Source organism: Phyllostomus hastatus, unplaced genomic scaffold (assembly GCF_019186645.2).
Source record: "Phyllostomus hastatus isolate PE091 unplaced genomic scaffold, TTU_PhHast_1.1 phas_contig_40, whole genome shotgun sequence".
Classification (NCBI taxonomy): Eukaryota; Metazoa; Chordata; class Mammalia; order Chiroptera; family Phyllostomidae; genus Phyllostomus; species Phyllostomus hastatus.
In genome coordinates, this window is record NW_025333872.1 from 879,813 (window position 1) to 894,154 (window position 14,342).

Below are 14,342 nucleotides of genomic sequence, written 5' to 3' on the forward strand. Positions count from 1 at the left end.
TAAAAGGTAAAATTCATAACCATGGAGAGCAAAGCACTTTGGCCTAGCCTAGCTGACGCTTACCACTGAGCTATGATTTCCATTTTACTTTGACAGAAAAAGAAAATTTCTCTCACACTTAAAAAAAAAGCTTGCTTATAATAAATTTTTGACCTAGGGATAAAAGCTACTTTCCCTTTTAACTTTGCACAAATGTCTGCAAACTTCCTAGAACCAAATGGCATTTTCACATAAGTTGTATCGCCATTGTTATAGAAAGAGACTGAAATGCCAAACAATAGTAAGCATTTGGGGAGGCTGAAAACAAACTCTCCAATTTCTATTCACAAAGCACTAGAACATAAACAAAAAAGTGGGATTTAGGAAGCAAAGTGCTAGTCAGCAAAAACTAAAGCTAAACTGAAAAACTAAACTGAAAGTGCAACAGCGGCTTCCCCGAAGTGCACACGTACTGAACACCTCCCCAGATCAGTGGGGCTTTTTCCTTCAGTGTTTTATTACAGGTATTTAAATATACACTGATATGCTTTATGTAAGTTTTACAACACATTATCAATAGTTTAATAATTAAAAGGTAACTTCCTTGTTTTCTGCAAAGTCAAATTTTAATTATACGAGCAACATAAAATGGCAAAACAAAGATTCTGATCCTAACGCCACAATTAAGACAAAAGCGAATTATGTCTAGTATGTAGTTTAAAGCTAAGAAAAACAGGAAAGCCATTTATGTTAGAAAATAGGGAAAAGAGAAAGAAAACTGATTTTAACAAAGCATCATGCTGCATTTTTCATTTCATTTATAACTTGGGAATTTTTACATTCTTAGAGAAAAGTGGATATTTTACCCCTATGCAAAAAAAAACAAAACATTCAAGCCTTTTATTAAAATGCTCTCTTTTTTGACCCAAAACATGAAAAATATGAATCCCTACTCACTCCTGGCAGTCACACATGCAATGTGGAGGCACACTAGTGACGCAGGGACAGCATGCCCAGGCCAGCTCTAAGGTGGCCACGTGGCAGTTGATGGCCTCCCTGCCTGCCCAGATGATCAGAGAGCTCAGGCCAGGTGGTCTAAGGCTCCACAGGCCAGCTCCACCAGGTGCACAGGGCGGGGTCCGGGAGACATGAGCAGCTATGGAAGTTGGTGCAGGTAAGGCTGAAGAGACACAAGCCAAGGGGCTGGTGACGGAGCTGGTTCTTATTCCTGTTTAAGAATCGGCATCTAAATGGTAAAAAGTTTGCCCTCATTCTATATCTCTTTTTAACCTTCATCAATTGTTAATAAAAAATTATTGATGACCCTAGATCTAAACTAAAGGTTGTCACAAAATCAAAATATTGTGCCACAATTATATTTGCTTTGCTATAGAACCAAAAAAGAAAAAGTTTTCTTTTTTTCCCACCAGAGTTTGCTCACAGCTCACCTGCTCACTGGGAAACAGGCTGTGTTTCCCAGAAGAGATGGTAGGCACTGTTCTGGGTTTGTCTGGAGCTGTCTTAGGAGATGTACAGGCTAAGTTACATGAATCATAAAAATCTCAGAAATGAGGAACTGATTCTGGCTACTAGTATAGGTAATGAGAAATTCCCTTCTCGTTAATTTAAGTTATAGAAAAAGAAACAAAAGAGTTGAAGCAAAGAATGTTAGTTTCCATTTTGTCACTTGGGAAACTGATTATCCATGATACCCACTGACAGGAGAGCAGGCAGAGTCCCTAGTTTAATCTTATACATTTAGAAAGAAAAAAAGAAAGAAATGTCCATCTGAAATCATGAGAACAAATGAGAAGGTTATTTTTATGGCACTAAGAATTGTAGAAAGGCACCCAGCACCAGACAGGTTACTGACTTCCTTACAGACCTAAAAAAGACACAGAAAGTAACTTTGTGAGCACGAATTAGAAAGGAGAGTTAATTGAGGTGAGAAAGAAGCCACAGAACAAAAAGGAAAAATGACCTTTCATCGTCAAGTAATTACCTCCAGGCAGGAACTCCATGATTAGGTAGAGGTTTAGCTTATCCTGAAAACTATAGAACATTTTCACAACCCACAAACTGTCTGCCTCCACTAGAATGTCACGTTCCGCACGAATGTGGCCAACCTGGAGGTATATGCATTTGATTAATGACAAGACTTGCTCTGCTTTATTAGACCGAAGATTTGTTTAAACAATTTAAATACTATTTTGAGTATTATACTGTGATTATGCAAAAGATCTAATTTATGCTTAGGCCAACCTACTAACTCGAAATTGACAACATTTGACTTGGCACTATTCAGTAATGAAAACTTAAGTGATGGAAGGCTTAAAAAATGGCAAAATGAATGGCTGTCATGCAAAAAGCAACTTTAACAGCACTAAAAATCGAACCTCTGATTAGTTAAAATCACCACTGTTTTTCATACCTTTGTGTTCCAATACAGTACTCCCTCCTCACCAGAGAGGGATACTTTCCAAGACCCCCAGTGGAAGCCGGAAACCAAGGATAGCAGGGAACCCTATCTATACAGTGTTTTCCCCTATATATACACACACCTATGATCAAGTTTAATTTATAAATTAGGTACAGTAAGAGGTTAACAACAATAACTAATAATAAAATACAATTATAACAATATAATGTGAAAAAAGTTATGTGAATGGTTTTAACTTGAACATAAGCACTGCAATACCACATCAGTCAATCTGATAACCGAGGTGGCCACTAAGTGGCTGACAGTAGGGTAATGTATACAGTGTAGATACAACAGACAAAGGGATTCATATCCCAGGCAGATGGAGCAGGATGGTGTATGATTTCACCATGCTACTCAGAAAACGGTGCTCAGTTTAAAAGTTATGAACTGTTTATTCTAGAATTTTCCATTTAATATTTTCAGACCACAGTCACGGAAAGTGTAACTGAAGATAAGGGGGGACCAGTGTAATCTTTTATGATAAAAGTAATCTCAAGATGAGACTCTCTAAAAAGTCCTGGTTCAGCCCTGGCTGGTGTAGCTCAGTAAATTGAGCACAGGCCTGTGAACCAAAGAAAGGGTCAAGGTTAGATTCCCAGTCAGGGCACAGGCCTGGGCTACCGGACATGTCCCCAACAAGGGGTGCTCAAGAGGCAACCATACACTGATGTTTCTCTCCATTTCTTTCTCCTTCCCTTCCCACTCTCTAAAAATAAAAAAATAAAATCTTAAAAAAAAAAGTCCGGGCTCAGGTGTGCAAATGCATGTGCAAGGCCAGTGTCCTCGCTGACAGTTCCAGAGAACTGACCCACAGTACGCTGCTGTGCACAGAATGTGTACTCAAACAGTTCTTACTGAATTGAAATGGATGAGCACCTAAAAGAAGTTTTAGGTTCAAGTTTATGGTATTTCCAGTTTTCTACTCTTACTGAAATATCTAGCTAAGGAGGCCAAGTTGCCAAAGGTTTGGGAGAACAGGTAGAATTCATTAAAAAACATTTTATTGTAAAATTTACCTTATCTACTTGTAATATGTAATGGTAATCAAAACAGTGCTGCATATTATCAAATTCAGCCCCCTTTCCTCTTATGTAAGTATCACAAAATGCAAAGTTGGATTGAATAAAATCTAAACTTATAAAGCCCAGTCCAATCCTTGAAGAGAAATTTTGGTCTTAACAGGTGCCACAGGGCTTGAGTTAAGGATGTGTTCAGAGGCAACTATGTACCAAAGTTTGCAAACCAGCACTCTTTTTGGCATCTCAGCCCACAGGTGTTGTTTGGTTAGATACAATGTTCTACATGCTTTTTTTTTATTGGAATGTCTTTAGTAAAGCCAGGTAGTCTTCCATTTGGATACAAATCCTACCCCTCTCCTATCTTATATCTAAATTGCCTCATTCTTTCATGCTAATTCCCAGGGGACTGAAGGCATCTGAGTTTACTTACTGAGTTTCCAATAGCTACTAAAATTGTTCCATAAATTTTTAAATGATAGAAACATTTTTACACCTCTACTAACAGCATGAAGGTGGGAAAAATGGAACATAGGGTGACAAGGAACAGTGCTATGAATCATGGCGAAGTCCAGTAAAGCTACTGCCTTTACTCCAGTAAAGCTACTACCTTTAATACAGTAGCAACCTTTTGGGAAACACTAATGCCACTTGCTGAACAGCAGCCATGGCTTTGACCAAGTCATTATCAGACAGGAATATGGTACAAGGCAGCCTTCACCTGCCTCTGTTTCCCCTGGCTCCTGTTAAGGCCTGTCCCTACTGCAGGGAGCAAGAGAAAAGGTGAGGCACTACTATTACCACTTGTCACTCATCTTAGAGGATAGACTGGTGACTACAGCATTCCCTGTTTGTCAAGGGGAAAGCAATAGTCTCTTAAGCTCACCTTGTCCTTCTCTCCTGGGGCTGAATTAGCAGCTAGGGTCCTCAAGATCAAGGAGTAGAGCCCTGGCTGGAGTGGCTCAGTGGACTGAGCACTGGTCTGCAAACCAAAAGGTTGCTAGTTCCATTCCCAGTAAGGGTGCATGTCTGGGTTGCAGGCCAGGTTCCCAGGTGGGGGAATTTGAGAGGCTACCAATTAAAATGTTTCTCTCCCTCTCTTTCTCCCTCCCTTCCCCTCCCTCTAAAACTAAATTAAAAAAAAAAAAAGATCTAGGAGTAGAGTAGGGTAAGGGTAGGTACAACTCACACCAGAGGTTCCAGTTCCTGTCCCCTGTTCCATAAATATTTAATGGGGTGGGGAATTTACATGCTAGTTGCTACCCTGGGCACTAGTGAAACAGATACAAGTCAGTCTTTTGTCCCACCCTAATACTACGACCGGCATCACAATTAGAGGTTTTCCTTTTTCACTGAAAGAGAAACATGAACAAACTAGCTAAATGCTGGTCTCTTGTCCTTTAAAATTTTCCAGGTGGCAAAAATTTCCACCCTGTGGGACAAAATAACAACCTAAATTTTCTGTGGGTAGCTTTAATTCTTGCTCGGTTTAATAAAAGCAAACAAAAAACTTTTTCTCTGAAAAGAGTTAGGCTCTGAACCTGAACTTTGTCAGCCGCACCCAAAAGCGATGAACCTGCACTGGTCTACTTCCACTTCCACCTGGCGCAACTGTTCGCTTCTCCAAGTTGGTGGCCCACAGAGACTGTGGCCAAGAACCCTCACTGGACCATTCTGAGATCAAACCCAGGGAGCTGAGTCCAATGGCAAGGTGGACTCAAATCCTAATCCTAACAGATATCTCCTTTACTTTCATTTAGAAAAGCTTTAGGAATTAATCTTGAAGGAGGCACATTTGAGAACACATTTTTGCACAATGTCTGGACCACCAGTCACCATGCTGGGGAACGGGCACAGGTTGTTGAGGGTTAGTACGTGAGGGCCATGACGTGTGCTTCTTTACCATCTCATTTTGAGTGTGGTCATTTGATAAAGAAAGATTTTGAACCTTGGGTAAACCTACAGGAAATATAGCTTGTAAAAATAAAACTTACTTGTGAAATACAAAATATACTAACTAATCAACACAGTTTTACAGTTTCCTTTTCAAGATCAGCTAAAACTCCTTCGGTGCTTAAACCCATACCACATACTAATTTTTAGATAACACATAAACAGAGCTGCTGTGCATTTTTAATAAGTTGGTGGTAGCATAAACTTTAATGTCTGAAGATTTACTGTCAGGGTATTTGATGCTCTCAATCGAAATTCCTGGGAGTCTAAAGTTTCTGGGTAACATGAAAATTAGATAGAAAATATAAATTCCCAGTGTGGAGCTGGAATTTAAATGAAACCTCAGTGATTATACCTCCTCTCGAGAGGCAGAAAGGACTGAGTGTGGGGCCCGCCTCCCCCACCCCTGGGCTCTGCACCCAGAGCTCTCCTTGTCTCTCCAGAGGGGAAGGGCCTCTCTTTGCCCTCCTGCAGCATCTGATCTTTCACAGGATATTTATGGGCATCACTCACTACAACTTGTTCTTAAGTAACCAGTTAAATTAAGCTAGATTTACAGGAAGTCTGCATTCTTGTTTTTAATATATTGTTTAACATTTAAAATTTATTTTGCACAAACTACTTATGTATATTTTTAGGTTTTAAAAATTGTTCTTAATCATTAATAAAGAATGTGCACTGCTCTGCCGTTTGTATATTTTTTCAAATTCATTCAAGAGGAAGACTGTTCTCTTTCAGGTAATGATGAGCTTACTCAGAAGACCCAGCTTTGATGGCAGTGAACAAAATAAAGTATAGTAAGACACATTTTAGATTGCAAATTCCAAATTCTAATTCCTAAGCCTCAGTTCCAAAGTGTATCTGCAATTTCTCTCTCTCAGCCTTCAGTAAAGAACGTGCTACCACATCAGTTGTTACCTCAGAGGCGGCTCATAAGGATGCCCTGTGGCCAACTGGGACCCACAACAGCAGGCGCTTCTGATAGGTTCTCAACTTCAAGAGGATTGCACAAAACATGTAGGTATTATTTATACTTTTAAAATATATGTAACTGCTTCTTCGTTGGAATAAGAAAAGTAATATTATATATATATTCATACTTGACAGAGCTAAAGAAAACTAATAACAATATACATTTCAATTAAGCAAAAAGAACAGTTTTAGGAGACAACAAGTTCATAAGCTGACTCAAATCCCTACTACAATTGCGTTTTACCTGCTCTTTTTCAAGCATATCTGCTTTACGGAGTATTTTCATTGCATACACATGCCCTGTATCTTTCTTCTGAACAAGCCGCACCTAAAAGTTATTTAAAAAATGCCAAGTTAAAAGTTTACAATGCCAAACTAAGGCTTTCATGTGTTATAAGAATATTTAAACTGAAAAAGTATTACAATTTATATAAGCAACTAGCAATAACAAAGCGGAAGAAAGTGCTTTTTGATGTATTAACATGGATACATTATGCCCAGGGAAGTCAGTGCTGGAGACATCCTCAGATATCTCCACACATGAACAGCTCTGGCTCCCTAGCTGAACAAAACAATCTAATTTAAAGCCCTCATTTTTTAACTTAAGGGCTCATTAAACCCATGGCACATGTCATGCAGTCAGCTCAGAAAGCCTAAGTAAATGACTACAACAATGTTTAAAACAATAGCAAAAGCTCATGTGTAGAAAAAAAATGTCTGGAAGGAAAAAAATCTAAAATGTATAATTAGGGAAATAGAGGTTTATGCAGTTTTCCTGTCAATTTTCCAATGTTTTTAAGAGAGAATAGATAAATAGATGAAAAGAAAATTAATGGTCTATTGTACAACCCCCCTCAAAAAAAACTTCTTGGCAATTCCATGGACATTCTCCCCTTCCTCACCCAAGCTATGTATGTTTTCTTCTTCCTGAACCTTTGTTTTCCTGACTGAATCCCATGTCCCTTCCTCACTGAACAGAAAGCAATTTAGAGGGGGTACTGTCTGTTTCCCTCTCGTAAGAGGCCAACAGGGATTCTCAATGCTGAGGGATCAATTTAATCTTCTACCTGTGCTTTTGTATACACTTATGTTCTCCCTGAGGTATGGGTTTTCAATAACATGATGATCCTTTTATACAAAAATAGTGAAACTATTGCATCAGTAAGTCAACCACTTTGGATGCTTTCCATTAGGGAATGACCTTGCATGGGTTCATTCAAATCCTCCCCACCAGATCACTCCTGTGACCAAGCAGGATATATCTGCAAGACTAGCTGGGACAAAGCTATAAATTCTTTCTGCTCTCTCCCACTACCTATAGAACTCATTTCTACAAATCCTGTCTCCTAGGGCCATCGTTTCAGAGCTGTACCGATAGGGCATGAAGAAATAAAGGGTGGAGTGGTACTGGGGAAACAAGAGATTTAAGATCAGGAAACCTGAGCCCCGGGCAGGTAGCTCTCAGGTAATTAAAGCATCATCCCAACATGCCATGGTTGAGGGTTCGATCTCAGTCAGATTACATACAAGAATCAATCAATGAATGCATAAATAAGTGGAACAACAAATCAATGTTTTTCTCTCCCCCACTCCTCTCTCTCCCTAAAATCAATAAATTGAAATTTTTAAAAATATCAGAAAGCCTGGGCCAACTTCTGGTACCACATGCTCAATGGCTGTGTGACACCACAACAGTACATGCTCCAAGTCACCTATAATATGAGTTACAGTCATGATTATAGCAGAAAAACACAATCAATAACAACTACTGATTTCCTTCTACCTTTCAAATCTCCCTCTAGATCAATACTTAAAGCATCAACATCATCTCTGGAAGAGGGAGCACAATGATGGAGATCTGGGACAGCAGAGAGGGAGGAGAGGACAGACAGAGCAGTTAGGATGTGGGGCTGGCATGCTCGACCCACCTCCCCCATGCAGGTCTATCAACAGTCACAAGCTCTTGGTACATTAGAAGCTTCGAAGTGCTGTGGCATTTCTGCACGGGGTAAGTAGCTTTGGCTGTGGGGTTCTGTTTTGTTTTTACCTCACCAAATGCTCCTCTGCCTATTACTTTTAAGGACTCAAAATCTTCCAATCCAAGTCTTGTTCTCTTCAAACGAAGAAACTCTGTTTCCTTCCGAGCATGAGCTGATCTCCTGAGTCGTTTCTAAGGTTTAAATAAACAAAAGGAGAGAGGAATGGGAGGGTGAGGAGTTGAAATTCTGCAGCAAAATCCTATTTGTGACTTGAACCATCTGGAAAACAAGCTTAATTTTTCACACACGAAAGCACTACAGAAGGACCCTCCCCTCCCGGCATTCAGACACAATAACCAGACCATAGTCAACAGATGGGTGCTTCCTCAGTGATCTTCTGGTCTAACCTTGCTAATGAAGGAGGGATAAACAACCAACAACATTTTCCTTTAACCTTTGTTACGGAAAATAAAAGTGAGTGCTTTTAAATTTCTCTCTGGGATTTTTACTCATTGCAGTTCATTTTACACTCTAGTTTTCTATTATCCCTACAAATCTGGGATATTTTTTCACCACTTTCCTGGGTTCTGTGAGTCATTCCTATTTTTTAAAGCATTTCCTCTGCCATTTCAGTTCCTTGCAGTTTCTTGTTAACTGTATTTTCTCCAATCACATCTGTGGGCATTGGAGAAAAGGGCTGATTTGAGAGATCTTTTTCCTTAATAACTATTTCAGAAATTTGTCCCATTTCTATGGAGCCTTTTCAGTGAATTCTGCAAGTATGCTATAATTTGCTTTTAACTTTTTAATTTGGTTTCATCTCTTCCTTTTGTTAGGATTCTAAATTAATTCTAATGAACTTATTTTAACTATAGAACTAGAAAAATCTTCCCCTCCTGAATGCTTGATAATTAACTTCTCCCTCTGCATGAATGCCTAAACCCAGAAGCACACTAGCCCTCCTAAGTTTCTGTCACTGCGCCAAAAGCCTTCCCTGTGCACTAAGGCTAGCAATTTGCTGAACAAGATGTGACCTGCCGTGCTGAGTATCAAGGAAAAAAAAAATTCTGATTTTAATTACCTCTTCATCTTTTAGGCCTTCTTCCTCCATCACTTTTTCTAACTTCTTTTGTCTAGAAATAAATAAAAACATGTGAAATAACATTTGAATGATAATTTTCTGGGAAGTCTATACAAATATAAAAATTATTCTTTTAATGACTAAAACAGGTGAATCTTAAAAGATCTCATTAAAACAATAAATTACAGTTACTAAGACAACTGAAGATTCCTACTTTACTATTAGTTTTACATTTTGAAACAGAATGTATAAGATGTTAATGCAACAAAGAATCTTATTTTGAAATGAAAAGTTCTTTTTTTCTGGCAGAACTGTATTTCCTCCTTAACAAACCGCAAAACAGCTGGTGTTTGATAACCTCATATCAAGGTGTTTCTCTCCCTCTCTCTGACTGAAACCTACTTCCTTTATTTTCACACCCTCCTCCTCCCTGCCACAAAGAGTAATAAACAACAAAGGTTGTTTAAGGTAAAAGGCAGAATTTAGATATTCAAGGGAGGTAACTGGTATCACTATAAAACTTAGGGACTCTAAATCCTTGCAGTACTGAATTGCAGAAACTGTATTAAAAAATACTGTTGGCCCTGACTGGTTATGGCTCAGTGGGCTGGGCAGTGATCCTGCAAACCAAAACTTCAGTTCAATTCCTGGTCAGGGCACATGGCCAGGTCCCTGGCTGGGGGTATGCCAGAGGCAACCCATCTCTGTTTCTCTCGCACATCGATGTTTCTCTCCCTCAGTTTCTCTCTCCCTTCCCTTCTCTCTAAAAATAAATAAATAAAATAAAATAAAATAAGAAAAGAAAAAGAATATTTTGCCCTGGTCAATGTGGTTCAATTGTTTGGAACACAGTCCTGTGGAACAAAAGATGGCGGGTTCAATTCCCTATCAGGGCACATACCCAGGTTGCAAGTTCAATCCCCAGTTGGGGCATGTATGAGAAGGCTGTTTCTTTTTCTTTCTCAAGCACACATTCCCGCTCCTACTCCAGTGCGCACTCTCGCTCTCTCTCTCTCTCTTCCCTCCCTCCCTCCCCCTCTCTCCCAACCTCTGCCCTCCCCCCCTCTCAAAACAATGAAAAAAAAAATGTTCTTGGGAGAGGGGGTATAAAAAGTTTGTATTTTTTTTAAAGATTTTATTTATTTATTTTTAGAGAGGGGTGCAGAAAGAGAGGGAGAGAAACATCAATGTGTGGTTGCCTCTCAAACATCACCATGGACCCGACCGGCAACCCAGGCATGTGCCCAACTTGGAATCGAACCAGTGAGACTTTGGCTCACAGGCCCACATTCAGTCAAATCCACTGTGCTATACCAGCTGAGGAAAAAGTTTTTTTAAGAATATTTTTGATCTACAGTTTCATATGGATTTGATAAAGCCAAAAGAAACAATTAAAACTTCCTCATAACCTTTATTTATTCAGTATAGTAAATGAAAGCACATACGCTGGCATCTCCCCTCCACCACTTATCAGCATTCCAGAAGATGGGCAATACGAGCAGGGCAGGGGAGAAAAAGGTTCCGTGAAGTAACAGCATGTAGTCTAGTGTGGCTGAGGCACAGAGCACTTCTGTGTATGCCTGGCTCTTAGTGAGTCGCTGACTAAGAATGTACAGAGACTTGTGCACAAAGAAGTGATTGGGATGAAGTTTCTATTTTAGAATGGCAGCCAGCAGTAATGAGCTAATGGACTGGTGGGAAAAACAACTGACAGACTGAGGCAAATTTAAAGCTATTGTTAAGGATTCACATGTGCAGTAAAAATCTAGGGCTGGATACCTAGAATGACATCAACAGAGCTCCTGCAAAGATGACCAACCAACTAGCAGTAGGAATCGAGGGAAGTCGTAGAATTTCTTGTGTGGAAGGACAATGATGCCACTGACCAAGACAGGAAACACTGAGATAAACGTGGAAAGATAATGAGTTCATTTTGGTCAATGAATATGTACCGCAATAATGGTATTTAGTTTAAATGAATATACTGTTAGAAATATTACAAATCCACAGACCTACTCTACCCCGATGGGAAGAAGCAAGCATCTACATGACTGTTAGGCTGCCCACTTTTCTTCTTCTAGTTCCCAGAATATCTTGGGATATGCATCTATATGTGGTCATATACTGGAGTGAAAAGGCTGCATTATTGGTAGTTCCATAAGTGTAAATTAATTGCATTTCAGTGGTTAAGTAGTTGAAGCAGGGAAGAATAAGAAGAGTCAAACTATCAATGGCAAGAGCCATAAAAACTCAGCCATGTTTAGTTCTTTTTGTGCCTTGATTATCAAATACCATCACACCTTCTGACTACACATTTTCTGAATGATCACCTCAGACTGGGCTAGAAGTCCTCTGTGCTATCACACAAGGTATATCACAGAGACAGCTCCTTCTGACTATATTTTAGATCTAAATTCAAACTGAGCAGTTTTCCATGTTTTATTGAAAGTGTAATTAAATTGGTTTTAGTAGAATACCTGCCTGAAAGTACAGCTATGAGAATCTGCTCCTTGAACATGATCAGACCTTTCATTAGAGGACACATCCAGAAAAGCCCCACCATACAGAATTATCCCTGGTAATGATTTACTGGGACCAAGTCAGCAAAGGCCTTGAAGACACCAAAAATGGCAAGCACGGCCTGAAATGGGGCTTACAAGAGACATCCTCTGTGAGATGATACCACAGAATTACTGTAAACTTTGTTAATTTTTGGTGGCATTGTGATTATACATGAAAACAGCCATATTTTTTAAAGTCCATACTGAAGTACACAGGATTGAAAGACAGATATTTGAAATTTGCTTTAAAATACAATAGCAAGAAAAATAAAATGTAATAGATTAAACAAATTTAGCAAAGTCTTGATGATTACTGAATCTGAGGGAGGACTAAATCGGGATTGACTGCCTCAGTCCTTCTATCTACGTGTGTATTTAAAAGCGCTCATAATGAAAAAGAAAAGCGGGCCCGTCTCTAGTCACAGCACCAGGTTAGCTGGCACTCCCGCCTTTGCTGGGGCCACTCTTCCACTCAGTTCCAATGTTCGAGACCGTAACCCTGGGGGAGAGACAGGCCACTTCCACGTGCAAGGCTTTCCATGAGCTCCACTCATTTTTGTGTGAACTCACGTAAGTTTTTTTTTTTAATTTATTGGTTTTAGAGACAAAGGGGAAGAGGGAAGAGAAAGAAACTTCAATTTGTTGTTCCACTCATTTATGCACTCGTTGGCTGATTCTCTTTTTTATTTTTATTTTTTAAAGATTTTATTTATTTATTTTTAGAGAAAAGGGGAGGGAGGAAGAAAAGAAGAGAGAGAAACATCAATGTGTGGTTGCCTCTTACATGACCCCTACTAGGGACCTGGCCCGCAATCCAGGCATGTGCCCTGACTGGGAATCGAACCAGCAACCCTTTTGTTTGCAGGCCGCTCAATCCACTGAGCCACACCAGCCAGGGCTGGTTGATTCTTGTATGTGCCCTGACCTGGGATCAAACCCGCCACCTTGACATATCAGGATGATGCCTTAAGCAACTGGACAACCTGGCCAAGGCCCCAGGTAAGTTCTTTTGAAGGCAGGGACCTCATCTGAATTCTACTTCCACTAAGAATAGTGCTTTGTAAGTACTAACATTTTGAAATGCATATTGCTAACTTTTTTTTTAACAAGGTCAGAGCTCAGAATGTGTAACAATGTGCAGACCCATTCCTGACTACTACTTTTAATTAGCCACCATTCAGAGCCTAATTTAGGCTCCTCTCCCAGTGCAGCTTGATTCAGAGTTTTCAAGGCCTTTGCTAACTTGGTCCCAGTAAATCATTACCAGGGATAATTCTCTGTATGATAGGCCTTTTCTGGGTATGTCCTCTAATGAAAGAATCTGATTGTGTTCAAGGAGCTGATTCTAATAACTTTACTCCCAGGCAGGTATTCTACTGAAACCAATTTAGTCACACTTTCAGTAAAGCTGTGGAAAACTTCTCACTTTGAATTTAGATTTAAAATACAGTCTACAAGAGAGTAGACGACAATTTCTGTTGATGAGGCACTTAAAACCAGGAAAAACAGTATAGACATAAACAGTGGTCGTTATCTCCATGATCAAATTGAGAAAATTCTCAAGAAATACCCTAAAAGTGATTATGCAGATGTTTTTTTTAAATCTCAACAAATTACTTTGGTTTGACTGATATCCAGTCAATGACTACCATTACGAGGTCTAGATTCACCCAACCTTGGGGCTTAAATAAAACTGACTCTTGCTCATTAGTAATAACCACATATTACAACTCACTATCAGCTCGGTTAGGAAAATCTGGGTAACAACATCTAAGAGGAGTAGCAGAATATGCTGGTTCTCAGAGAATAAAATGTAAGAAATTTATTTGACTTTGGAGTACGGGAAGATGTAGACCATTATTGCCTATTAAATCAGGTTTTTGTGGCTTTAATTAATCCAGCGAAACAGTATTTATGAACAGAAACAATACAGAATATTTGTAAGAAGAAATGAAGTTTCCTCAGTTTTGGTTTCAGACTGCTATAAATTATTAAAACCATTAATTTTTTATGAATAACTAGACAATTATGAACACCTACTGGGAACCTACATCACATGAGAGAAAACAGGAGGAGAAGTGCTGTTCCTAGAGAAGGTTACTACAGAGGCCACTATAAAAGGCAAAACAGATGAAATAATGATGACTTGCCCTACTACCGGGTGGACTCAGCTTACAGTTCACCAACAGCATCAACAGGAGAGCATCCAACAGTATCCTGCAACACTGTGTGATGGGGACTGGACTCAGGGGGTCTAATTATTTTTCAATCCATCTGTAGAGCTTACTGCAGTGTTTCTATAAAAATAACCAATGTTCT

General features: G+C 39.4%; 1 protein-coding gene across 2 annotated transcripts in view; it reads right to left on the minus strand.

Moving 5' to 3' along the window:
• The window catches only part of STK38 (serine/threonine kinase 38), a 44,590-nt gene that overhangs the window by 17,138 nt on the left and 13,110 nt on the right, over positions 1 to 14,342 (minus strand). For both annotated transcript variants that reach the window (XM_045843010.1, XM_045843009.1), the window contains exons 3-6: positions 9,463 to 9,514; positions 8,450 to 8,572; positions 6,647 to 6,730; positions 1,982 to 2,105 (exon numbers count right to left, since the gene is read on the minus strand). In XM_045843010.1, the coding sequence (XP_045698966.1) occupies positions 1,982 to 2,105; positions 6,647 to 6,730; positions 8,450 to 8,572; positions 9,463 to 9,514 (383 nt within the window). The remainder of the gene's footprint in view (positions 1 to 1,981; positions 2,106 to 6,646; positions 6,731 to 8,449; positions 8,573 to 9,462; positions 9,515 to 14,342) is intronic.